The sequence below is a fragment of the Vanellus vanellus genome (assembly GCF_965231255.1).
Source record: "Vanellus vanellus genome assembly, chromosome: 14".
NCBI lineage: Eukaryota > Metazoa > Chordata > Aves > Charadriiformes > Charadriidae > Vanellus > Vanellus vanellus.
Genome location: NC_138919.1, coordinates 2,866,535 through 2,888,711, shown reverse-complemented (window position 1 = coordinate 2,888,711; position 22,177 = coordinate 2,866,535). Strand labels below are relative to the sequence as shown.

At 41.3% G+C, this 22,177-nt stretch overlaps 1 protein-coding gene across 1 annotated transcript in view; it reads right to left on the bottom strand.

Annotated features, from left to right (window-relative positions):
• Positions 1 to 22,177, bottom strand: part of ADCY9 (adenylate cyclase 9) — a 90,823-nt gene that overhangs the window by 2,512 nt on the left and 66,134 nt on the right. The window contains exons 6-9 of the mRNA XM_082490864.1: positions 20,218 to 20,426; positions 12,077 to 12,236; positions 8,948 to 9,096; positions 5,851 to 5,892 (exon numbers count right to left, since the gene is read on the bottom strand). Coding sequence (XP_082346990.1) covers positions 5,851 to 5,892; positions 8,948 to 9,096; positions 12,077 to 12,236; positions 20,218 to 20,426 — 560 coding nt within the window. The remainder of the gene's footprint in view (positions 1 to 5,850; positions 5,893 to 8,947; positions 9,097 to 12,076; positions 12,237 to 20,217; positions 20,427 to 22,177) is intronic.

Genomic DNA, 22,177 nt, shown 5'->3' with positions numbered 1-22,177 from the left:
CTGCTGTTAAGCATGCTAAAGAATTAATTTCATTCTTAAACTCACTGAGTACTTCCTTAAAGGAATATCAACAGGTTCGTCAACGCAGAAATTGCCCAGCCTTTACGGTAGTCCTATTTTAAGGACTTCACCAAGGAAACAGTTATCGGTATATCTAAATATATAACTAGAAGCACTACATGTAAATATGTATATAAAAACGCTTCGTAACGCCTGCATGTGAGTTTAGAGACACGCGTGCACATGTATATCTGTATAGGAGGTGGAGGTTTTGTGGAATTTATCTTTTTTGTATTACATCCAATATTCAGAAACATCTGCATTATATACTCCTAGTGCTTTTCCCTTGTCTTCTCACCAGAGACCAATAACCTTTGCACTGCGCCTTTAACGTTAACACATGAAGGTTTTGGAAGAAGATAACCCCATACGAGACACTTCATGGAGAACCGCATGTCTCCTGTGTGAAAGCAGAGAATATGGAGCTCTGGGTTGACATCTTTTGTACATTAGAACCACTGAAGCTTTTCATGGCGGAGACAGAAAGTTTCTCAAAGTGCCAAGATTAAAAAAAAAAAAAAAACAAAACCGTCATGTCTCTCATAGATTGAGAGTAATATTTCAAATCCTTTTGACAATCCGTCGACTGCCTGTGCAGATTATGAAGCCCTGACGGAGGATGCTTCCAGTGCCAATCCGCCCTTAACAAGGAGACATCTGCAGTCCACAATTTCATCTTTCTGGAGAGATGCAAAGACACCAGTTTAATCTGAGAAGACACCACCTATGCAATCCTAGAAACGAAGTCTAAACCCAGACAGATTGGCATGCAGAGATTTCTGGAGTCATCTGACTGCAATTTTTTTCTATAAAATTATGCCAAAGCTTAAGATTTGATACGAGCAGACACATGCTGAGTTTTTCAAGTTAAGAGGTGGTTTGATAATGGAAAGCATCACATCAACCCTTCTCCTCGGAAAACAGAAAGGCAATCTGCACCTCAGTGTCTGTCTGTATTTCTCTTATGAAGGTACGTTAGTAAAAGAGATTAAAACAAAGCACAACTCCAGCAACCGCTCAAGAAGAGAAGACTAAATTTGTTTCTGTATTTCTAACTTCAATTTGTTTCTTTGGGGGGCATTTGTTTCCATGCTTCCTACTTCCGAAATCGAAGCAGACATTTTAGCAATTGAGCTATATTAGGGACTCAGTTTCCTTTTCCGAATGTCCATTCTCAAATATTTGATTGACAGAAAAGCCTGATGAAGCAAAAACATAGCAGTTGTGAAACAGATGAATATGCACAATCTCTGAAAACATTTGTATGCGCTTTGGTCTTTGTTTGTATCTAATTATTAGCTTTTATCAGACTAAGCCTATTGGAAAAAAAGTTTTCCGTAAGCAAAATATTTACAATAGAGATCTTACAGGTTGAATTTTAGATTAAAGCTAAGATTGCATGTTATGTTGGGAGCCACCCCTTTTGTTTTCAACCATAAATATACTTCTTGCAGAAGAAGTGAAGGTATACTCATTTTATTAGTTTGATATTAAAAAAAAACTCGAGGGAAGAATGAAAGGAACAGATTACTCCCAACTCATAGAATGGGTCCTTACAATTAGGTTCCCATAACTGCTGGTGCGTTGCCGTACTAAGATGCCTTCCTTTCTCCCTTACAACTGCTTTTCTCAACAGAACCTCTGTTATGAACCTCACCACTTTCTCCCCAGAAAGACCAGCCAGAGATTAAGACAAAGGCAAAGTTATTAATGACTAGAACGGTGGCAATTCCTGAAATACAGTCCTTGCTACCTATTTTGCAGGTGGCAGAATATCCTCCCAGTTTAATGAGCTTATACAACAAAATGAGGGGAGGGTAAGTAAGATAAGAGATCTCAGAGAATAAACAAGGCTGGAGAAGGTGAGGAATGAACCTTGGTTAAGGAGCACGATTCAGGTTCTTTTCAGAACAGTTCGTTATTTTCCGTTACCTTGCGGGAAGAGATCTGCTAGAGGATCTGGGCAATGACATGTTACTCCTTTGAGAGTACGAATTTGATCCAGATAATCTGCTCTAACATCAAACATCCCTGCCACAGGGATTGATTTAAGTCATTAAAGGCTTTTTATTTACAGTTTATTGTACAAAATACTCCTCAAAGTACTTTAATTCCTCTTAAACAAATTAGGCAAGCACCACAAATTTGACATTACGAAAAGTGGCTCGTGTTGAACACAAAATCTGCCTTTTAAGAAAAACCTGCCGCCTCCCATTCACCACTGCTGAAGTACTGGCATCTGCGAGCTCTCAATCATCTCCTCGAGCGCTGGCCTGACCTTGTTTCCCACGTGGGCGTACAACCTTAGAGATCTGCGTGCAAAATGAGTGACTCACTTGTAAGCTGACCTGATTTCATTAATAAGGTAATGGGTTAGTATCTCAAAAAAGAAGGTGCAGTATCTTTTCCAGAGCAGGCATTTTTGATCACGATGCGACCGCTACAAGCATTAGCACAAAAAGCCACGATGCCAGCCTGAAGGAGGGAGCAATTCCATCTTACTCATTAGGAAATCAGATTTCTGGACGCTGCAGTGACCAGGTTACAGGACCTACAGGACTATAAATCATCTTACACAGTCAGTTAGCAAAGACGACCCGAAGCTGCCCTTTGGAATGAAAAGAAAAAAGCCCCCCACACCTACGACAGAAAGGATGACACATCCCCCCAGTCTCTTTAAGCTCTACTTTTTATGAGGTGCTGCAGCAGAAAACTAATTTTAAAAATCATTCAAATTCAAATCTTAAGCCGACAATGTTCCTTTAACTCAAACTGGTGAAGTGCTTCCTGGCACAGACGCCCGACTATTAACTTGGCATCTTCATCCAGGCTGTGTGTTGAATATGGAACAAGTGAGAGCTCCGGAGATAGAATCTCCTTTGGCTTGATCACAAATCATAAAGATAATGGCTTTCTACTTATAAAGATTTTTGGAAAGCCATTTTGCTTCTGAGCCAGTAACCTATGTTTGGATTTGGATATCTTGCTATATTTAAAGAGGATGCATGCCTGCTAAGTCTTAAAAAAGAATGCAATGGCGGAACAGTGCGGAAAGGGGAAATCAAACAGCTGCTTTCGATGAAGAACGTGTAGTGGATGCATATAAAAAAACCCCTGACCATCAAGTCATTTAGTCTTCCACCTCAAGTAGCCGATCACTGTTCCTCCTTGAAGAGTCACAGACTGGAAAATGATACACCCTACCTGCTCCGAGATAAGAAATGAATGAAAACGAGAATTATTTCCTGCTTAAAAGACAAAGTTTACGATCGTATCTCTTTTGGGCTGAAGAACCAGTCTGTCTGGAAAACAAGGCAAATTCCATATTTTGATTATTCCTTATTTTGATTTATTGAGCATAGTGTGGACAGTCCAGAGACGAACTTTGTGCTAAGACTTCATTATCATGACTAGTATCTCTCTTCTCATGCAACATTAATAATTATCTCAATTCCTGATCAAGAAAAGGGTATAACCTCACTAAAGGCACGCAAAGCAAATAAGTTTGGCCCTCTCAAAACACAGGAAAAGCTTTTGTGCTGACTGGGGTGAGCAAAGAACCTTTTTCATTTATTTCAGTGCGAAAGGAACAGCAAAAAAGTTTGTTGGGATAAGGGAATTTCAACGTTTTAGTAGCTCAGGAGAAAGGAAAAATTCTGTTTGCACAGAACTCTAGAACTGTGGTATTCAATAATTTACATTAAAAGAGAAGCCAAATTCTGGTAGAAACAGATTTAGGATGAACTCTCTTTTAGCTTCCAGCACATAGAAGCATTGTATCATTTTATAAGTTTGGGCAGCTTGAGGTCAGCGAAGTCTGGACTGTTAACAGAGATTGCTCTGGACTGACAAAATTCCTGCATGAAAACAGAGACAGAGACCAACTAACCTGACAGAACTGCTGCTGACACGCAGAATGGGCAGCGCCACGTAGTATTAACGCACGCATGACATACAGGCGTTTTTTTTCCCCCCAACCGAAGTGCAAATCTAGTACGTCTCATAAAAAAAAAAGTTTAAAATGAAGTTTAGAACTGCATAATGAGCCAGGCATTTTGGTCACGGCCTTATTTGGTATTTCAATCACAAGGCAGGATTTGCAGAGCAGGCCCAGAGCGCTCCACGCCTGTTTGCAATAACATCTCCTACACGGTTTGGTTTCTTACCTACTTTTACCTTTATTTGTCCCGAGTTAGAAGTCATATGATATATATTTATGGAAAAAAAATATTTGCACGCAAACAATGCTTGACAGCTAATTTTTTGCTAGAACTCTAATAAATGACGATGTAGAAATAGTCACTGAACACAAGATCAAGTTGTCAATTATTTAAGGCAGAATGAATTATTTATTAGTGATTAGCAGCTGGTCAGGAGCCTGCTAAGCTGTTGTCAGCGCTGGGCAAGACGTTTATAATTCGGAGCAACACAAAAGGTTCAGCGATTTCACGAACTCATAATAAACCACTAAGGATCCAAACACAGGCTAATCCTAAGACACTACTTCCAGTGATCACTGTGCTTTAATTAATTTCCTATACTGCCTTTTCAGGAAATTCCCTTCAGTGTTTTAGTTTACAACAAAATCAAGTCACCTCTGCTCTTCTGGCTTTAACTTTCCGTTCAGGATTTAGTGAACTGGAATTCTGTTATGAAAATGAAGTTATCTTTCATGAATCAAAGCCATACAAAAAGGAAAACCCACATAAAAAAAAAAAAAAAAAAAAATCAACCCCCAACCAAACCAAAAAACACCCCCCAATGCTGTAGTAAGTGTTAACTTCTTCATGAATAAATGACTAACGTGAAAGCACACTTACCATGTCTGTACTTAAAAACCACACACTTTCTAAACTACCATAGCATTCACGTAGATGACATTTTTAAAAAAGTAATTTTGTTTTGATACATACTCTCAATAAAGCAATGTTTGTTGAGATGAATTACTGAGTCACATATTCCCAGGGTCATTAGTTCAGTCATGTACAACATCGCCCCAGTATTGCCCCCAAATTTGTAATTAGGAAACACATACTTTTCTAATACCAAAGACCAATAAAAAACACTTTAAAATTTGCAAAACTTGCAATAAAACCATGAGAAACTCAACACTGAAATAATCAGAGTGAATCTTTCGCATGTTTATTTATAAGGGGCTATTCGTAACCCAGGATAAGAGTTTTGTTTGTTCGTTTAAAAGTCTGGGGGCTAAAATTTCATTTGCTCTCAGTGACACGACTTGCTATTCTGCCTGAGCGAGCTCAGGGTGGCAGGCAGCGCCCAGGCTGCCATCGCCAGCGCATCTCCAGCCCGGTGAAGGCAGCTAGGTTCACAGCCAGCTTCTTCAGCTGCAGCTCCTCTGCCACCGGGGAATCCTCACCTGGCCAGCTGCGGGCAGCATCCAACTCAGCGCCCTTCTGAATGGTGTGAATCAAGCAAGGAAATCAAATAAATAGCTCGTGATGTACAGATAATGCTTAAAAAACTCCTACTACTAGAAAAACAGATGTTATTTTATATGGCTCCTCCATAGTTCTGTTTCCTAGAAATCAAATTTAAAAAGAAAATAGCTTTACACAACTCAGTGACTGCAGCATCAGCTCTCTGATGCTTTTTGGTCATAGCGAAGTCCTCTGTAAAGGAAATTACGTACACAGGAAACTTAAACACAACTTGCTCAACCAATTTGTCGAATTCCCAAGTGTATTACGGTGGATGCCAAGTTTTGCTACATATAATTGACTGAAAATGTTTCTATCCCTAAAGATGGTTATTTTATATAAAACTTACCTAAAGTTCTGTGCCAAATCTAGATGAAGAGTTTCCACGGAGCTGAAATAAAAAACAAAAAAAAACCATTGGTTTCAGCAGAAATGTTAAAGCAATAAACAAAGCATCCTGCCAGAATTTCAGTTAGCATTTTAAACTTTTCTATTATGTAGACTGTAGGACCAATAATTACATTGCACGCTTGATCAGCTTCAGACAAGCTTTGTTTGAACGTAACTCATCTGCACATTTTGCCTGGAAGAAGCAGCCAGGCAGACAGAGATGCAAACACCTCGAAAAAGTAACTGATGATAACGCAGTCAAGATGATGCCTGGGACGCATAATTGTAACACAATCCAGTCTTACCTTGGAAATATGGAAAAGCAATTTCAGAGCTCTAAAACCCAGTTACGCCTTCATCTTATCTGACCACGCAATACAAAGATTTTTAAAAAAAAACACAAAACAAAAAACAAACCCCAAACACAGAAAACAGAAAACCAAAACAGACCCCCCCACCCCCCAAACAAACATAGAGCCTGTTTTTGAAAATGCCATTACAGAAAATAAGTAGTTCAAGCAATTTTTGTGTTTACTTGCATTCCAATTTCTCTGCTGCAATCAAGTATCACAACTCTCAAGATTAGTTACTTTTGGGAAGAGTTGTAAAGAAATCTGCAGAATGGATTTGCCTGTGATGCATACAAAGCTGCAATTACCACTGTGACAAAAAATATTATCCAGACAAATGATGAGAGGAATAAAAAAGTTATTATTAAAAAACAAAAGTTACGGTTCTCACTAATTCAACCTGTATTATTTTTGCTCATGATCAATTCTATAAATCACTTTTTCAAACCCGCAGTTGAACAGCTCTATTACTTTAAATATTTATTTGTAACAGATGAAATAAGAACATCTTCCACGATTTCTGTACTTTGCCCATTAATGGTCACCACTATTCAAACCACGGGCAAAACCACTTTATCATCAGCAAAATTTCTTACGGCATTATTTCTTTAACATTCACACCACCCCTTCAGTAGCCAGCAAAAGCTGACGCTATGAACTGATACAATAGCAAGGTCTCCACCTCTCGGCTTGGGAACGGCCTTTCCCAGTCCCTTAATAAAGTTGAAATGCAGGGAAAATCCCAAGTTTCGCATCTGTCTTTCTGCACAAAGTCTTAATACAGAGCTCACGCACAAGCTGACTTAGCAATCACACATATCATTTGTTCTAAAACGTCTGAATGGGGAATTAGGAGTTACGATTATGGCACCAAACCTGATTTTCTTCTGTGACAAAGTGCCTTTGACACGGATGCACAGTGGTCTGTTCAATCACTCAGGGGAACGTCGATCACCAAGATACCTTTTTCATGCTTTGCCTTCGCTGCCTGCCTTTGTATGAAGGCTTTGGGTACTACAAATACATTGTATTACCCTATTTTCAAAGGCTCTGCCGTGAACCAGCATCTAGTTGTGCCACGCTAGCTCCTTGCGGCCACGCTAGCACGCGTGTAGCTGAACGAGCTGCAAGAACCCCTGCCTGGGGGGAAGTAGGGAAGGGTAGCCGGGGAGTCAAAAAATGGCATCAAGGGTTTGGTCTTCACTAATTTCCCTGAAAAACCAAACCTGGGGCTAACTTCTCAGCGAAGGTGGTGGTTGGACAGTGAGTGGCAGCAGTAAAAGGGAATCGGCCACGGGGTGGAAAGCCAGCTTTCTTACTGGGAGAGGGTGACGTAGCGTGCTGGAGGAGAGACGATGGATTGAGCTGGACAACTAAAACCAAAGGGACAAATCAAAGATGAGAAAGGAGAGGCATCCAGAAACGAAACACTCCATCCCTCCAAGGAAGCTAGAAAGAACTGTCCTGCACTCCTTGCCTGAGCGCTCTGCAGAGGGACAAGAAAGGTATTTTTCTGGAGTCTAATATGATTTAGAAAACATTTAATCAGCTCACTCCAGTCCCAAGTTATTTTTTTTTCAAGGCTTTCTTCCTACAGCCCTTACAGCCACTTCCAAATTATAGTTGTGAACAGGAGTGACTTTTATTCTCCCCGCCTTTTTCTACACAAATTAGATCAAAATCAAAAGAGACTATTGAAGACACCTGAAAAGGGGATAAAAAGCTAAATATTTACACAAACCACGTATCTGTAAGCTCTTTTGGGTTTGTTTGGTTTTTTTTTTTTTTTTTTTTTTTGTTTGTTTGTTTTTTGTTTTTTGGTTTTTTTTTTCATGTTTTTCACCCTACGACCTCTGAAGAAGGGTAAAAGGAAGGGCTTTTGATAGGAAGCAGAATAATCTAGCATAAGAAGTCCTTGCAAAGTCCACACTATGGTAAGAGTGCCAAAGGCTACGATATTTCTTAAGCCACTGAGAAGTGCAAGTTGATTATAAAATTTTGACAATAGGAATGGATGGCTGGAAGGAGTCCCTTGACCCTCTCGGCAAGAAAATGGAAGGAGAATACCGCAAACAAGTTCTCCTATAGGGAAAACTGCTTATCAGAGGAAAAAGGAAAAAGCCTTAAGGTTATTGCATAAAAACTGCATTAACTTGATTCCTCCGGTCACTGCCTTGCAGCGTCCGCTGAAAAGGCAGGAAAGCGAGAAAGGAAACAAGGTATTAGAATCCTATTAAATCCAAGCACCTGCCTTCCACTGTGCAAAACTCCTTGAGGAAGGAGGTGGAAGACAGACACACAGTTCCTAAGGACAGAAATAAATCCAGACGGGTGTGGGAGAACAACTGGGCTCTCTGGCACCACCAAAGGCCCCAAAAATTTCTTAATAAAATAGATTTTTCAAGCAAACAGTGAAAGGCAATTTTACGGGTCTGATAAGTGTAAGTGTGCCCGAGAAACACAGCACTTGAGGACAGAGTGTCATTTCAACACAGGTTACAGAAAAGGGCCCCTCAGATAGTGTCCTGAAATCCCTCAAAAAAGCCCCACAGAACTCTTTCCAAATCCAATTATTAAATTTGAGATGCTGCAGAAATTCATGGCAGATACTAAAATCCTGTGCATCAGACCCTCACTTCACTGGCAGAGAAACCCAAATTTGTTCATCCAAAACGCAGTCTGTGAATGCTAAGGCGTGATGCTCACCTGTCCGGGCACAAGGAGACGTAGAGCAGAATGAGAAGCACTGCTCCTACTACGGTTGCCAACAGAGATCTCATCCAGGAGCTAAGCTGGCAGAAGTTACAGTACTGCACAATGGTGATCAGAATCGCGCAACACATAAACATGGTATACTGCAACAAAGAGAGAGAGCGCGAGTTAGCTTCTTCGTGCTGACTGGAGCCCTTCCGCGCATCAATGCCAGCGTAAATTAAAGAATGTGTGATATAAAAGAGAAGGATCTAATTTTATCTGTATTATATACACGGTAAGTAATCCCTCTCAGGGTCTGTAGCAGGAGGCAGCACCTGAAGATGGAGGTCTTCCCTTCAAAGAGCAAGAAAACTTTCAGCACAGGTTGTTTGTCACAATTTTCCCTAGATGGAGTTTTGTATTACTGCATTACACAACCGTTATTTCAGTAACTTTCAATACCTTCAGCTTACCTTTGCAAAAAGCTCAGTACCTCTTCTTATTTAAAAAAAAAAAAAAAAAAAAAAAAGAAAAGAGTAAACATTCATGGTAATCTCTCAGTTACCGGGGTCAGAACCTGTTGCTTTTAAAATGCATTAAGAATGTGGAACACATTCACCCTCAGAAATTTCACCCAACTGCTTACCCTTAAAAACACTTCTTAGAAGACAGTATCATACTGACCAGCAGGAGGTGAACTCAGAAAAGAAAAAAATCCACTTTGATAAAAAAAGGCAGGCACCAATCACTGTCAACTGATGCTCGGTAACACCACCACTTGTGCCAATTTTCTGTTCCAAATGCCCTATCTCAGAAAAACCCAACCCCTTTATCCAGTAAAGATGTGGAAGGGGAAAGAAAAGGAAGGGCAGGATGGATATATTCCCCAGAATGCTTTTAATTTCCTTGAGGTACAGTCTTACAGTGGTCAAAACTCTCAAGCTGAGGCGCAAATTTTGGTTTTATCAAGAATATTCATGACCATCCAAGCTAAAACAGAGACTCCACAACTGCATTACGGAGTTCTGTTATAGCTACGTACTGTGTTTTACAGTATCAAATGATCATTCTCTTCCTTTCTCTCTCATTTTAAATTTGCTTTACAGCTGAAGTGCAGAGACTGCAGATTAGCAATACTGTAGCATAACAAATAAGCATGTGATACAGAAGTAGACACGGTGTACGGGGAAAAAAACATACATAATTTACCCTTTTTAAACCACAATCACAGTTGTTGGGTTTTTTTTAAATGACTCAAAAATGGATAAGAAGAATTTCAGCAGTGTCCATAAAAAACCCCCCATAATTTAAACTTACTTTTTTTCCCCCCATTTCAGGTCTCCTAAAGTGGTAGAGCACTGGTTCTCACTCCAAGTGATGCCCCAGCACGATGCCAGCCTATAGAGGGTCAGTAAGTGCTGTGTTTTACTATGTACGCATGGCTTTGGAAAGTTTTTTTTTTTTTTCTTTTTTTAATATCGCTGGTTTTGTTAATTTTGATTTTAATTATTTTATATCCAGGGAGGGTATAAAATGCTATGAATTAAAAAAAAACTTCGCAAAACCATGTCATAGTAAAATATGACACTTACCTGACCCTCTATAGATTGACTCCATTTCTTAGAGCTCCGTGACTGTTGAACCACTGAGCACAAGACGAGTTGGGACATCTCTTGGAGAGTGAGCCAACCACCCCACGACTCTGGAGGACCTGCAAGAGGAAAGAAAGCAAAGTTCATTCTCAGTTTGGCGATGAACACCAGGCTGCCGCCTGAAGTGTTTAGACTAACAACCTGATCTGAACAGGTTATTGAGAAAACACTAATGAAATGGTTCTTCTAACATTATTTTTAAACGTTTGGAGAGATGATCGAGGATGGTGATGAATGAGATGACACAAAAATCAGTGGATAGATTTAAGAGCTTTGAAGATTTTTCAGCTCCCTTCAGTGTGAGGAAGACATTCCTACAATTAGTTTACTGGTAGACATAAGGGAGGAGGGCTATCATCAAACTGGAAAAAAAAATTTACAGCTTAAAAATAGTTAACTGAAATTTACAAAAGGTAAGAGCTGCAGAATGGTTTTAAACATGAGATGTGAAACAATATCGAACACATTCTTCTGTGACTGTAATAAGCATGGAATATATGTTTAAATCAGGAAGGAATAAAAAACGTCTGGGCCACATATTCCCATGAAACAAACACTTCCCAACATGCAGTAATAAACTGTGAGAGGAAGAATGACGAGGACCTGGTTGTTACCTACGCCCAGAGCCCTGAAATGGCAAGAAATTTGTGCAACGGAATTCCCTGAAGACCCTGGAAAGGAAGGACTGTGCACTGGGCTACCCAAGAGAAACTTGCAGAGAAACAAACTTTCATTTCTGGTTCGAGTCCACTTTATTCACAACCAGCTTTTAAACATTGATTTTTATGCTACAGTTAGCCTTTAAATTAAACTATTCTCTCCCCCCCCCCCCCCCCCCCCCCTTAATATTTAACCCTTTGTTCCCCTCTTTTGCATGCTTTTATTAAAGAAGACACCAAATCCCCTGTGAACCTTTCTGTGGCTGGGCTAAATATGCCAATTTCTTGCCGTTCCTTTTCAGAAGGCAGCCAGCGCATTCCTTTAAGCAGCCCCACAGCCCCTGCAGGGTAATCGTTTCTATGTACTGAGAGCTCTCTCCCTTGACGTTACTCCGCAAAGAAAAAACATCTGCTGCTAACACCGTTCTCGCTGTTGAGATTCACGGATGTGCATGCAAAGTTTTGAAGTATACACAGCATCTCCGACTACGAACTCTAACCCACAACCAGAATGAATGCAATGAAAAGCCTGAGATACACGACTCGCATTATCTAGAATAAACACCTGCAGAAGTGTTTGGGCTAAAAAAAAAAGTAGGTACGTAGGCAGGCATATCCCTCTCCTCTTTTGTACAGGAGTTATCAAATAAGCAAGTGACTGTATTTACATAACAAACTAGACATTTCATCACACACAAAAGCCCCGTCCCTCTAAGGGATCTGTGTCAAACAGATGTAAAGCACGAGGGAGGCGAAGGAAGACGGCAGGCAAGCAACAAGCTTTGTTAGATCCAAAACGTCAGATTATGAAACAGAGTTGGACAACTTACATGTATATTTGTTTCAAAATCAGAGGTGAAGTGTGAAAAAACTGCAAGAGCTGGGAGAGAAACCAGGATCGCACCGAAAAAATGTCGAGGCAGCCAGCCAGATATCACCTCCAGGAGACGCTTGGTGCAAGTCATCACCTCCTCCAGAAAGAACGCCATTCTGGAACAAATGAAATCACAGATCCAGGCATTAATTTCAGCGCATCGCTTCATATGTCTAATTTATGTGTAATAATGTAACTTCAAATCCTTCACTTGGACTCTATGTGCAATCACAGGACGTTACATGCCACAGCACCTGTTGGTAATTTCAGGAAATAATCCACCTTTGCTGAAAGACAACGGGTTTTTCACTCCGGCAAGGGAAGGAGAGCATGTGGGACGCTGGGCTTTGAGAAAACATACTGAAACCCAATTACTGAAACCCAGTTTTTGCTTACTTGGAAGGTAAGCGTAGGAAAGACACCTCTCCATTCCCAAATATTGAGCCTTAAAACAGGTGGGGAGAGGGGAAGCTTTTACAAGTTAAAAAAGCTACTTACGATAAGAGCAGAAATGTTTGAAAAGCAGGGCTGTGGACCCTGCTAACACAGCAGTCGCCCAGCGCCCATGCAAATCCATGCCACCTTAACGTTACGCTGCAATCGAAACCAGTTCTCCCAGTTCCAACCACCCTGACAGAAGTTCCCGTCTGCAGCCAGGCTCCGTTCCCTCTCCTTAGGGAAGGGGAAGAGGAGCGTGGGCTGCGAGCTGGCACCCTCGGCAGGCAGCAGAGCCCACGAAGCGGTTGGGATGAGCACCTCGGAGGCCAGCTGGCAGCCGAGAGGCTCCTCCGCTTGCCTGGTGGTATCTATCACAGCAACCCAGTTGGCTCCGCACAAGGCATGCGGGAAGGAACGGTTCTTGCCTCGAGCTGCGGGTAAAACGACGGCCCAAACCTGCGAAGCGCCGAAGGAGCCAACTGGAAGAGGTTTGGAGAGCAGCTGAACAGAGATGCCTCTTAAATGAGAGCGTTTCTAATTGTCAAAATGAATAAGGAAAGGTAAAAGGATGCTTAATGCTTAAGGACATTGCACAGAAAACATTTATCGAGAGAAACAAATCCTTAGAATAACTTCCTTCTTAAAGCTCAAAACCAGTAGTCGCTCCAGAAAAATTGCAACTGCTGTTCAAGTATCTAATTATTTTTATGAAGACATAAAAAGGTAATGTAGTACAGCGAGCTTCAGTCAAAGCCAGTACGTGTGGATGTATGTAATTATCAGAATTAGTCTAGGCAGGTAAATCCGCTGTCCTAACAGTGGACGACAGCTGAGCCCAAACAGTAAATAATTACTACTCTTTTTGGGCAGAGATGCTCACAGTTAAAAGAAAAAAAATATAAATACAACATACACTAAATATGAAATTCATAATCTCCAGTTACACAAATTATTCCATATTACCTGTATCTTTTAAAAGATAGAAAAAAAAAAAATCACTGTTTTTTTAACACTGTTGTCTAAAATACAAGGTATTATGCTGGATAAAAGCCTGATACAAACCAGAATAAATTAAAAGCTCTTTATGTGAATTTGACACTTATTCCACACCTTTAAAGATGTATCATTTATGAATGATACTTTAATTCTCTGGTCTAGACTTCCGTGAATTTCACAACCTCAAGCATTTTTTTGAAGCTTCAAGAGCTCTTCTCTAATTCAGTATATTGAAATCTAGAAATTATACTTAAACGCATAGAAAAAGATAAATTTGGGGTAACAGGATGGAAGACCCTGTAACACACCAGGACCCCACGAGAGGGCGCTCACAGATTTCCTAGTTCCCAGTTTAATGGCCTTCCATTTACACCAAAAATTATAGCTATATTTCAACATAAAAAAGAATTCCCAATAGAGAAATGAAAATTTTGTATATAAAGCAAAATAAAATTTTTAAAAAAGCTCGACAGAGTAAGAACTGGGGTTTCTAACGCGTCATATACTGTCCCAACTCAGTCACCTCTAACCTCAACGACAGAACTATCCCTGCCTCCAGCGGCAGCCAAGTCAGCCCGGTATCGAGTACTTCTGGAAATGCCACCTAAGTTCATGCCTCTAAAAATAAAGTGTAATTCTCCCAAAGCCTACCAATTAGGATTAGCATTTACAAGGCCGAACTGTGAGAAAGGAAAGCGAACCGGGGTGCAAGGCAGAGCATCCCTGGGCTGCCCCGGCGGGGTGGAGAGCCCGGAGAAGCCGGTCTTTCCGAAGGCAGATGAGCGACACCTCTGCCCACGCTTGGCGGGATCTTCCATCTCGCTCCCACGGAGGCTGGCACAGAAACCAGCTCTGTGGCACGCAAAGCGTGGCAGATACCCAGTGCAGCTCATGTCTCTCACCCCAACCCACACAACACGACTCCGTGGTACAGAAAGCTTGCCTTTTTTTTTTTATATATATATTTTTTTTTTTTTTTTTTTTTTTTTTTTGCCAAGCCTCCATGCCAGGACAAATTCTTGCGGGAACTATAGCAACAAATCCATCAGCGAACCCGATCAGTTAATCCTGCAATGAGGACACTTCTTTATTTAGGGGGCTGCGTGTTTCAAAAAAGCTACTGCAAATTCCAGGACAATGCCACATTTCTCATGATAACGTTTACCTTCTTGCATTGATTTTTTTTATTATTATTATTATTATTTTGGTCCAGTATTTATCCAACACTCTGCACTCTGGAATTAAAACGGTTGAAATCTCATCCTTCACAAAACTGGGAAAGCCTGTGAATACAGCACAACCCTCCCATCGCAGGAAATAAGAAGTGCATTAAATCCAGACAGCAATGAGAGCTGCAGACAGATTTAATGGCTACAGGGCAGTATCAGTAAATAATGCAGTGTCAGTGGGTAGCTCAACAGGGCTTAAATGCTAAAGCATCCGAGATGTTTACACAAGCTGGAGTTCAAATTAGTAACTTGGACATAAATGATTAATGGGGAATGGGGAATGTTACCATCATTTCTCTATTTACTGGCAGTTTAAAATCAATTCCCATCGTTCAAATCAAAAGCTTTTGGCATAGCAGCAATTTGGTGGGATATTAAATACCAAAGTCACAGATGTTAGAAATAAATAAAGGCAAACCGAATACATTGTTTTCCCTTGCATGAATACTTTGCATCAGTCCTGTTGTTAACAGAACCGGTTCATTAAGCTCTGGTTGCAGAAAACAATTTCTGCTGCTGGTCGTTAGGAATTTAAGAAGATCCACCTGGCTGGCCACAGGGTCTCGGCTGCGGACAGACCATGGGTGTTACTCCAGCAAGCCTGGGAAGGTTAAGTGCCTGGTAAAGGCCAGTTTTCCTTAGTCAGACAACAGCAGTTTTCCAATCTACCGTTTTTGACTGTTCTTCATCCAGAAGGTATTTTTGTGCCCTCTAGAAAGGTACTTCTGAATGCACAAAGCGACTTAGCAAGTGCTCCCACCTCCCACTCTTCTCAACAGGGCTGAACCAGCCGCCGTTTGGCCTCATCTCTTCATCTCTTCACCCAGAAGTCTCCACTGAAGGATACCACCAACAGCAACACTTTTTTTTTTTTTTAAACAAACTTATTCTTAACAAGATTTACTCCAGAACAAGAACTAGATGTCAAAAGTGTCTAGTTAACAAAAATCCTGTATTTACAGCTAAAACAGTGGGCAGATGTCTTTTACCTGTTTGCCTGCAGCAGCACTCCTAAGAATGCCAAGTGAAATCTCACACACTGCTGCATGTTCAGTGACATTTCCCAAGGTATTTTTATAAAATAGCAGAACTTTAGGACCTCTTACACTTCAGTTGAACTCCTGAAAGTCAAAGCAGTCACATTTCAAGGGGGCAGAAGGACATTCTTTGCACTACATTTACAGAACAGGAGATGACACCTTCCACGTGCTTACAAATGAAGCACCACTTTTTGCGTGCAACTTAATGCAATTAATTTTCAAGTGGCACTCGTGAGAACAGTGGGATCCTCATCTATAGATACTCCAATAATTTATTATCAGACACTTCAGAGGAATCAAAACATCCTTCTCCCTTGTAAGCTTTGCTCCATGAGGACTTCTGCTCTTCTAGCACTTAAAAGTTTTAACTCGTTTCTCGTACAGGCAGCGGTAGTGTTCTCCTCTCCCGCTCCTCCAGCTGGACTAAAGGTCTTGGCCACAAGAGCTGTAGCAAGTACTTCCTATGTCGAGTCCTGGATTCAATTAAAAGTTAGACTGATTTAAAGGCAGGGTGTTTCGCATCACGATAATGAAAATACAATGAGAAACTTAGGCAAGAATTTTCTGGTCCTAAAATAATCCCTTTTCCTGAAATTCTGGGATTGTGCCCAGCATTGTAGTCCAGTCTCCTCCCTTCAGATATCTCGGTGGTATTCTGTGATTGTCATTTGGGATGACATTTCTGCACAGGAAGTTCTGCACCGTTTCTGTGCATAATGAGTGGTCAGAGTGAGCAGTGCTCACTTTGAAGAGGATTTGAAGAGGAAAAAGACCATTTTCTTCTTTCTGCTCAGGGGAACTGTACAAAAGTGTGTGCCTCAGGTTGTGGAGACTGGAGTGGCCCAAAAGCATATTTTATGTGTTTACTAGAATGTAAATACATATAAATTCAAAACAAAACCCCCACCCTCCAAGCCAAAAAAGATACCATCGCCTACAAAGTCCCCCCCCAAATTTGCCATTGCATTTAAATCTGAAAACCTATCAGAAAGCTTCTGAGATTTTCAGTCTACAAGGACTGCTCTTTTTGGTGTACAGTATGAGGTTATTTTCAAGAATATACCCTGGGTAAGACCTACTCAGATCTGCGACCATCCTGGTTTGTACTTTAAGAGACTTACTGAAGCGTTACCTTAGATGTGATGACCAGAGTTAAGCCAAATACAAGTTATACCTCATTAGTAGAGGAAAGATTGTGAACATGAGCCCATGGTAGCAAGTTCCTGAGAACCAATTGCTTGTAACTGTGGAGTAACTCCAGAGGGATTTGCAGACACTTCCCTCCCACCTGAAGAAAGGAGCAAGACAACTCTCACTTGGACGACAGGGGCTCCAGAAGCAAGGGATAGCTGGTGACTCGATTCCTACATCCCTACTCCTCAACTGCCAAAGGGCAGGGAAGGGCAGCAATCGCTTACCCCATCCAGCGATTCCCGCTTCCCAACCTAGCCAGGAGAATTTGTGGGATCTTGAGATTACTGGTCAGCTTGACTCCAATGAGTGCAGCAAGAGCTAGCGACCACCCATCATCTGCACCCGGAGCAGCTGTGCAGGAACCGCAGTATTCCCTGCATGCCCAAACCTCCCGGGAGTGCCCATTAGGGTAACAACAGTCCTGCGTGCTGTCAGGCATGCTACTGAAAAATTATTCCTGAAAAGTTATTACTATGCCAGGTAAGTTTTGATGGGTGGCTGCAGGTGTTCTCCACAGCGTGAGATGTTTCTCAACCTGTTTATCAAATCAGAATTAAGCACAAAAGAATGATTAATATTAAAAATATATATACTTTAAGACTTTGGAGTCATCCAGGAACACTTGCTTTTTAAATCTCACTGACATGCAATGGGGCACCCAAGCCAGCTTAGAAAGTAAAAATGGGGCTTTTCACCAGCACAGTCTCATGAAAATACTAGAAATGTCAGTGGCAAAACCATATAGCATCAAAAAAACATTATAAAGCCACTTAAACACACCACAGTAACAGCCCAGGCTGGCTACCAGAGAGTGTGGCTCTCAACAACACAGTGCTGCAACAAAGTTCAACCTCTGTACAGCCGTACACAGCTCAGAAAGACAAAATCGCTTTGCAAATTTGTGTCTGTATAGACAGCATATTGAAAACAACAATTTTCCTTCTCCTTAACAAACCCATAAACCCCCAATTATAGAATGGGACTGAAATAAAACCTTAGGTACCTACATATAAAAAAATTTGAAGATTATAGCAATAATTTTTATAAATGTACAAAATAAGAAAAGGCAAATGCAATGCAGCATTGGAGAAAAAGTGGGAACAATAACCAATTGAAATGGGATAAAAGTTCACCTGCAAGGTGAATGCACACAAATTTTCTCTAAACATATCCGGATAGCAGATATTAGCTCTTCCAAAGTGATGTTGAGTTGTTCAGAGCTGAACAAATTCAAGGATACAATGGCAGGGCCACCAAGCCCAGACTACCTGCTCACTGCTGCCTTCCTACTCTCCTGCCCAGTGCGACAAAAGAGCTGCCCAGGCACATAAAACTGACAAAAAAACCTCGCTCCCATCCAAGACAGAATACAGAAAGTGTTCCACAAAGAGGAAAATGCATTTCTGCTGCAAGAGAAAGGACAGAGCAACAGTTAATCCAGTTTAGGATGCACTGGAGTGACAGTCCTACCAATTCAGCGATCTCCCAGTATGGGCCCCTTAACACTTTCCGAATGTCTGGGTTTTCTAAAAACTCCAGAACTACAACACGATTCAAATTGCAACAATCAAATACACCTGCTAAGAAATACTATCCTTAAAAAGCCTTTCTCCGCTGTTCATAAATGACCTCTCTCTACTCCTAAATGCCAGCTTTCCTGTAAATACACTTGCATACATTTACACCGAGTTACGAGCTTGCTTCAGTGACTAACGTACTAATTTAGTATTTTCTATCTTGACCCTGAAAAGTCAAAATAAGAGTGCGAACTGCAATCTCTTGCTTCTTCTGAAGCAACAGCAGAATTGCTTCTCACTTGTAATTACGAAAAGCATTTTAACTTATACACACCTGTTAGATTTGCAGAGCTACAAGTGAGGACACACGTTTCCACACACCACCCTTATAACATGCTCTTGTGGCAGAAGGAAGTGCAGTGAAAACAGGGGATGAGGAGGGCAGAATACACTCGCTTTCACAAGTACAGACAAACAAACAACTTATTATTAGGTCTATCATCTGGGTTAATAACAGGTTACATGTGGTATCTCTATAAGTCAGCCAACACACCCAGGAGAGCATGAGTTTTTCTGAACGCATGCACAACTGCAGTCTTCTGCTGCGCTTGAACGCGTTAGGAACTCCAGTGTGCCTGGGGAAACCCCACATTACACAGGAATTGCACTCAGCGACGAGTTACAAATGCTGGGGTAAGGCCCACAAGCATCCTCGAAGTCCGGAACACCCATCCTCTGGGTGCCCGGGTACCAATCAGGAATGAGGAGTCACTGTTAAACATTGGGAATCTGCACATGCAGCCAAGGCTCCCCTCCCAGGGCACAGGAGAGGCAGATGAGCAGGGATTGCAGGAACATATAAGAATTCATGGACTGGGGATTCTTCGCCGCTGGCTGGGAAGAGGCAGTGTGGGGGCTGGCACCGCTGATCACAGTCCTGCGAAGCCGCCCGTTCTGCAGAGACAAACTAGTGCCCCTTCCCTTCTCCAGCAGCAGCTGACTGTCACACAGCCCAGGACTCAGGGGAAAGGCTGACTCCAATTATGTGTCAAACGGAGAAAACACAAACTATTTTAATATTAAACCCATGAGACTTGAAATAGAGATCATTAAGAAAACTAATTCTGGACAGATGCAATGTGACTTTTGCAATTTCTTTTTTTTTTTTTTTTTTTTTTTTTTTTTTTGAGAACAGGACTGATCTTTTCATTTCTATAAATTATTTCAGTTTTAACACCAGAACGGTGTACTTTTAACTAGGAATTTAAAGGCAGGGTTGTTTTTTGGTTTGGTTTTTTTTGGTTTTGTTTTTTTTTTGTTTTGAAGGACAGATAGAAGTTTTCTGTTCAAATTCCCTCACTCCAATGGTGCCCTGTGAGGGGAGAAGATACGCAGTCATGTGTGGCATGCCAAGGAACAATAAGCAGGGGCAGGCATGGCATGCAGACTCTGTTTCCTTAAGTGGCCTCTATCAGAGTCACCTTTCCCTCCTCCAATTTCTGTAGCTAGACCTCTCTTTGCACAAGATCTGCCACAAGCCTTCTTGGCTTCACTAACACTTGTTCTCCAAATCTTACAGACCGTCCAGGCGAGTTCCTGGGATGCTGTCAAACAAAATGTTCCCAAGCCAGCCACTGTTTCAGTTCTCACTGCTATTTCAAGACTTTCTTATGCTTTATTTACCTAATCGAGATGACAAGGGACAGCACCTCTAGCAGGATGGCGATGACGAACACCACGACTGCTGCAGGTGGTGGAGGGGATGCGACCATCCCGTGTTTCAGGAAACAGGTGACAGAGAGTATGAGGAAGACTATAGTGGAGAGGAACACGTCCAGGAGCGAGCTGAAGGTAGCGCTGGCAAATGTCTTCACTGGAGCATTCCTTATAACCTGCACGGAATACAGGGATCGAGGGAAGGGATGAAAATGAATAAAAGTTATTTTGCAGAATTCAACTGTACCAGAAACAGCCGCTCACAAAAACAGATAAAGGAATACAGAACTTTTTGCTACCGCATTAATCCAACTGTAAGTACTGTTTTGAAACAAGAAACAGAAGAGGTAGTTCAGCTCCCCAAGAATAAGTCTGTGTTGACAGAAAGAACTGGCAGCACAGCCCCGGGCTAGGGTGATTGTTACAGAATATTATGATACAGAAATAAATCATATGAAAATTGCCTATTTTATGCAAAGAAACATAAAAACCATAATTACAGAAGATAATGTTGTGAGAAGTTTTCTTCAAGGACTTTCATTTAAAATAATAATAGATTTTACAATAAGCCTTTTAGCTCCGATGGCTCTTTAAGAAAACCCTCCAAACACCACTCTACAGAAACAGTTCCTTGCCTGCGGCAGAGTTCACATCTCCCTTTCAGACCAGATTAAAAGCAGCAATCCGGACGCTATGTAATCTGAATCGATCAGAGCCCGGGACACTAAGTTCTGCTCTTCCGTAACCCCTTTCCACACGTTCCCATCCCATCTTGTCCTGGCCCCAGTGCTTGTGCAGCTGTGCTGTCTGCTACTTTGGCCAGTCCAGCTGAAAACTAGATCATGAGCTCCACATCCTGGCTTATGAGTGGTTTTATCTGCCCAAGGGACCACAGAAAGCAAGTTCCAAAGAAAAACAAAAACTATGTTATCAATATGGCCACGCAGTAGCCCAGTTTGAATGCCACAGCCTTGTACCCTGCTTTAATTTGAAGATTTCATTGGCTCCTCAGAACGCTATCTGCACTCAGCAATATTGGGAAATGAACTTGTTCCTCATTTGTACCTCCCTGCGACCTAATAAATTCAGCTAGCATCATTTCTGTGCCAAAATTACCTTTTAATCTGAACTGTAGCACAATCCTGTTAGTCCAGACAGAAAGTCACATACAGTGAATTAAGGAAAGCAGCACTGTATCCTAAAGTGACAGCGTTAAGGGTGCCCTAACAGTGTTAAGTAGGGCCTTAATTTCCAAACAAGAACAGGCTAAGCAAGCTCTTGCTTACAGAGAACAATCACAAAATGAGCAGGCAGTTGGCACTGGGTAATTAGAGGTGAATTCAGTGGTGTTGGAAGTTACTTTCAGCACCAGTTTACTGCAAGGCAATTAAAGAACCAACAGTGCTGACAAACCACTTCACTCTCCACGAGAAGATTTTTTTATTGTTGTTTTTGACCAGTGCTATGCTAATATTACGGCTTTAACTGTTTTTTTTCCCCAAATGCTGCAGAGTTGCTATTAGAGAGTGAAGATTCCCATTTCCAGGCAGGTTTACATAATAATTTTCAAATTAATAGCTTGCCACTGACAAAATGCACAGACCACAGTCCTGCACCTTCGGTGAATTTCCTACATACCCACTTTAATAACTCAATTTGTATGTGCTTACTACCACTGCTTCACTTCTCTTTCCAAACATCCCATTGGAAAGAACTTGATTTACTGTTTTCTGCATAGTTTGTGCAAATTTTGCAGGCTGTATCCCACAGGAAGCTTCTCCCTGTTGTTGCTACGTGAGCTTTATTCAGAGAGATACCACTTGAATAGTACAGATGAGTACAGAGCTCATGAATAAATTGAATAAATGGAACTGCAACACAACTATGCTTCCCTTTGTTAAAAAAGCAAGTTAGGTCTCATTTGTAA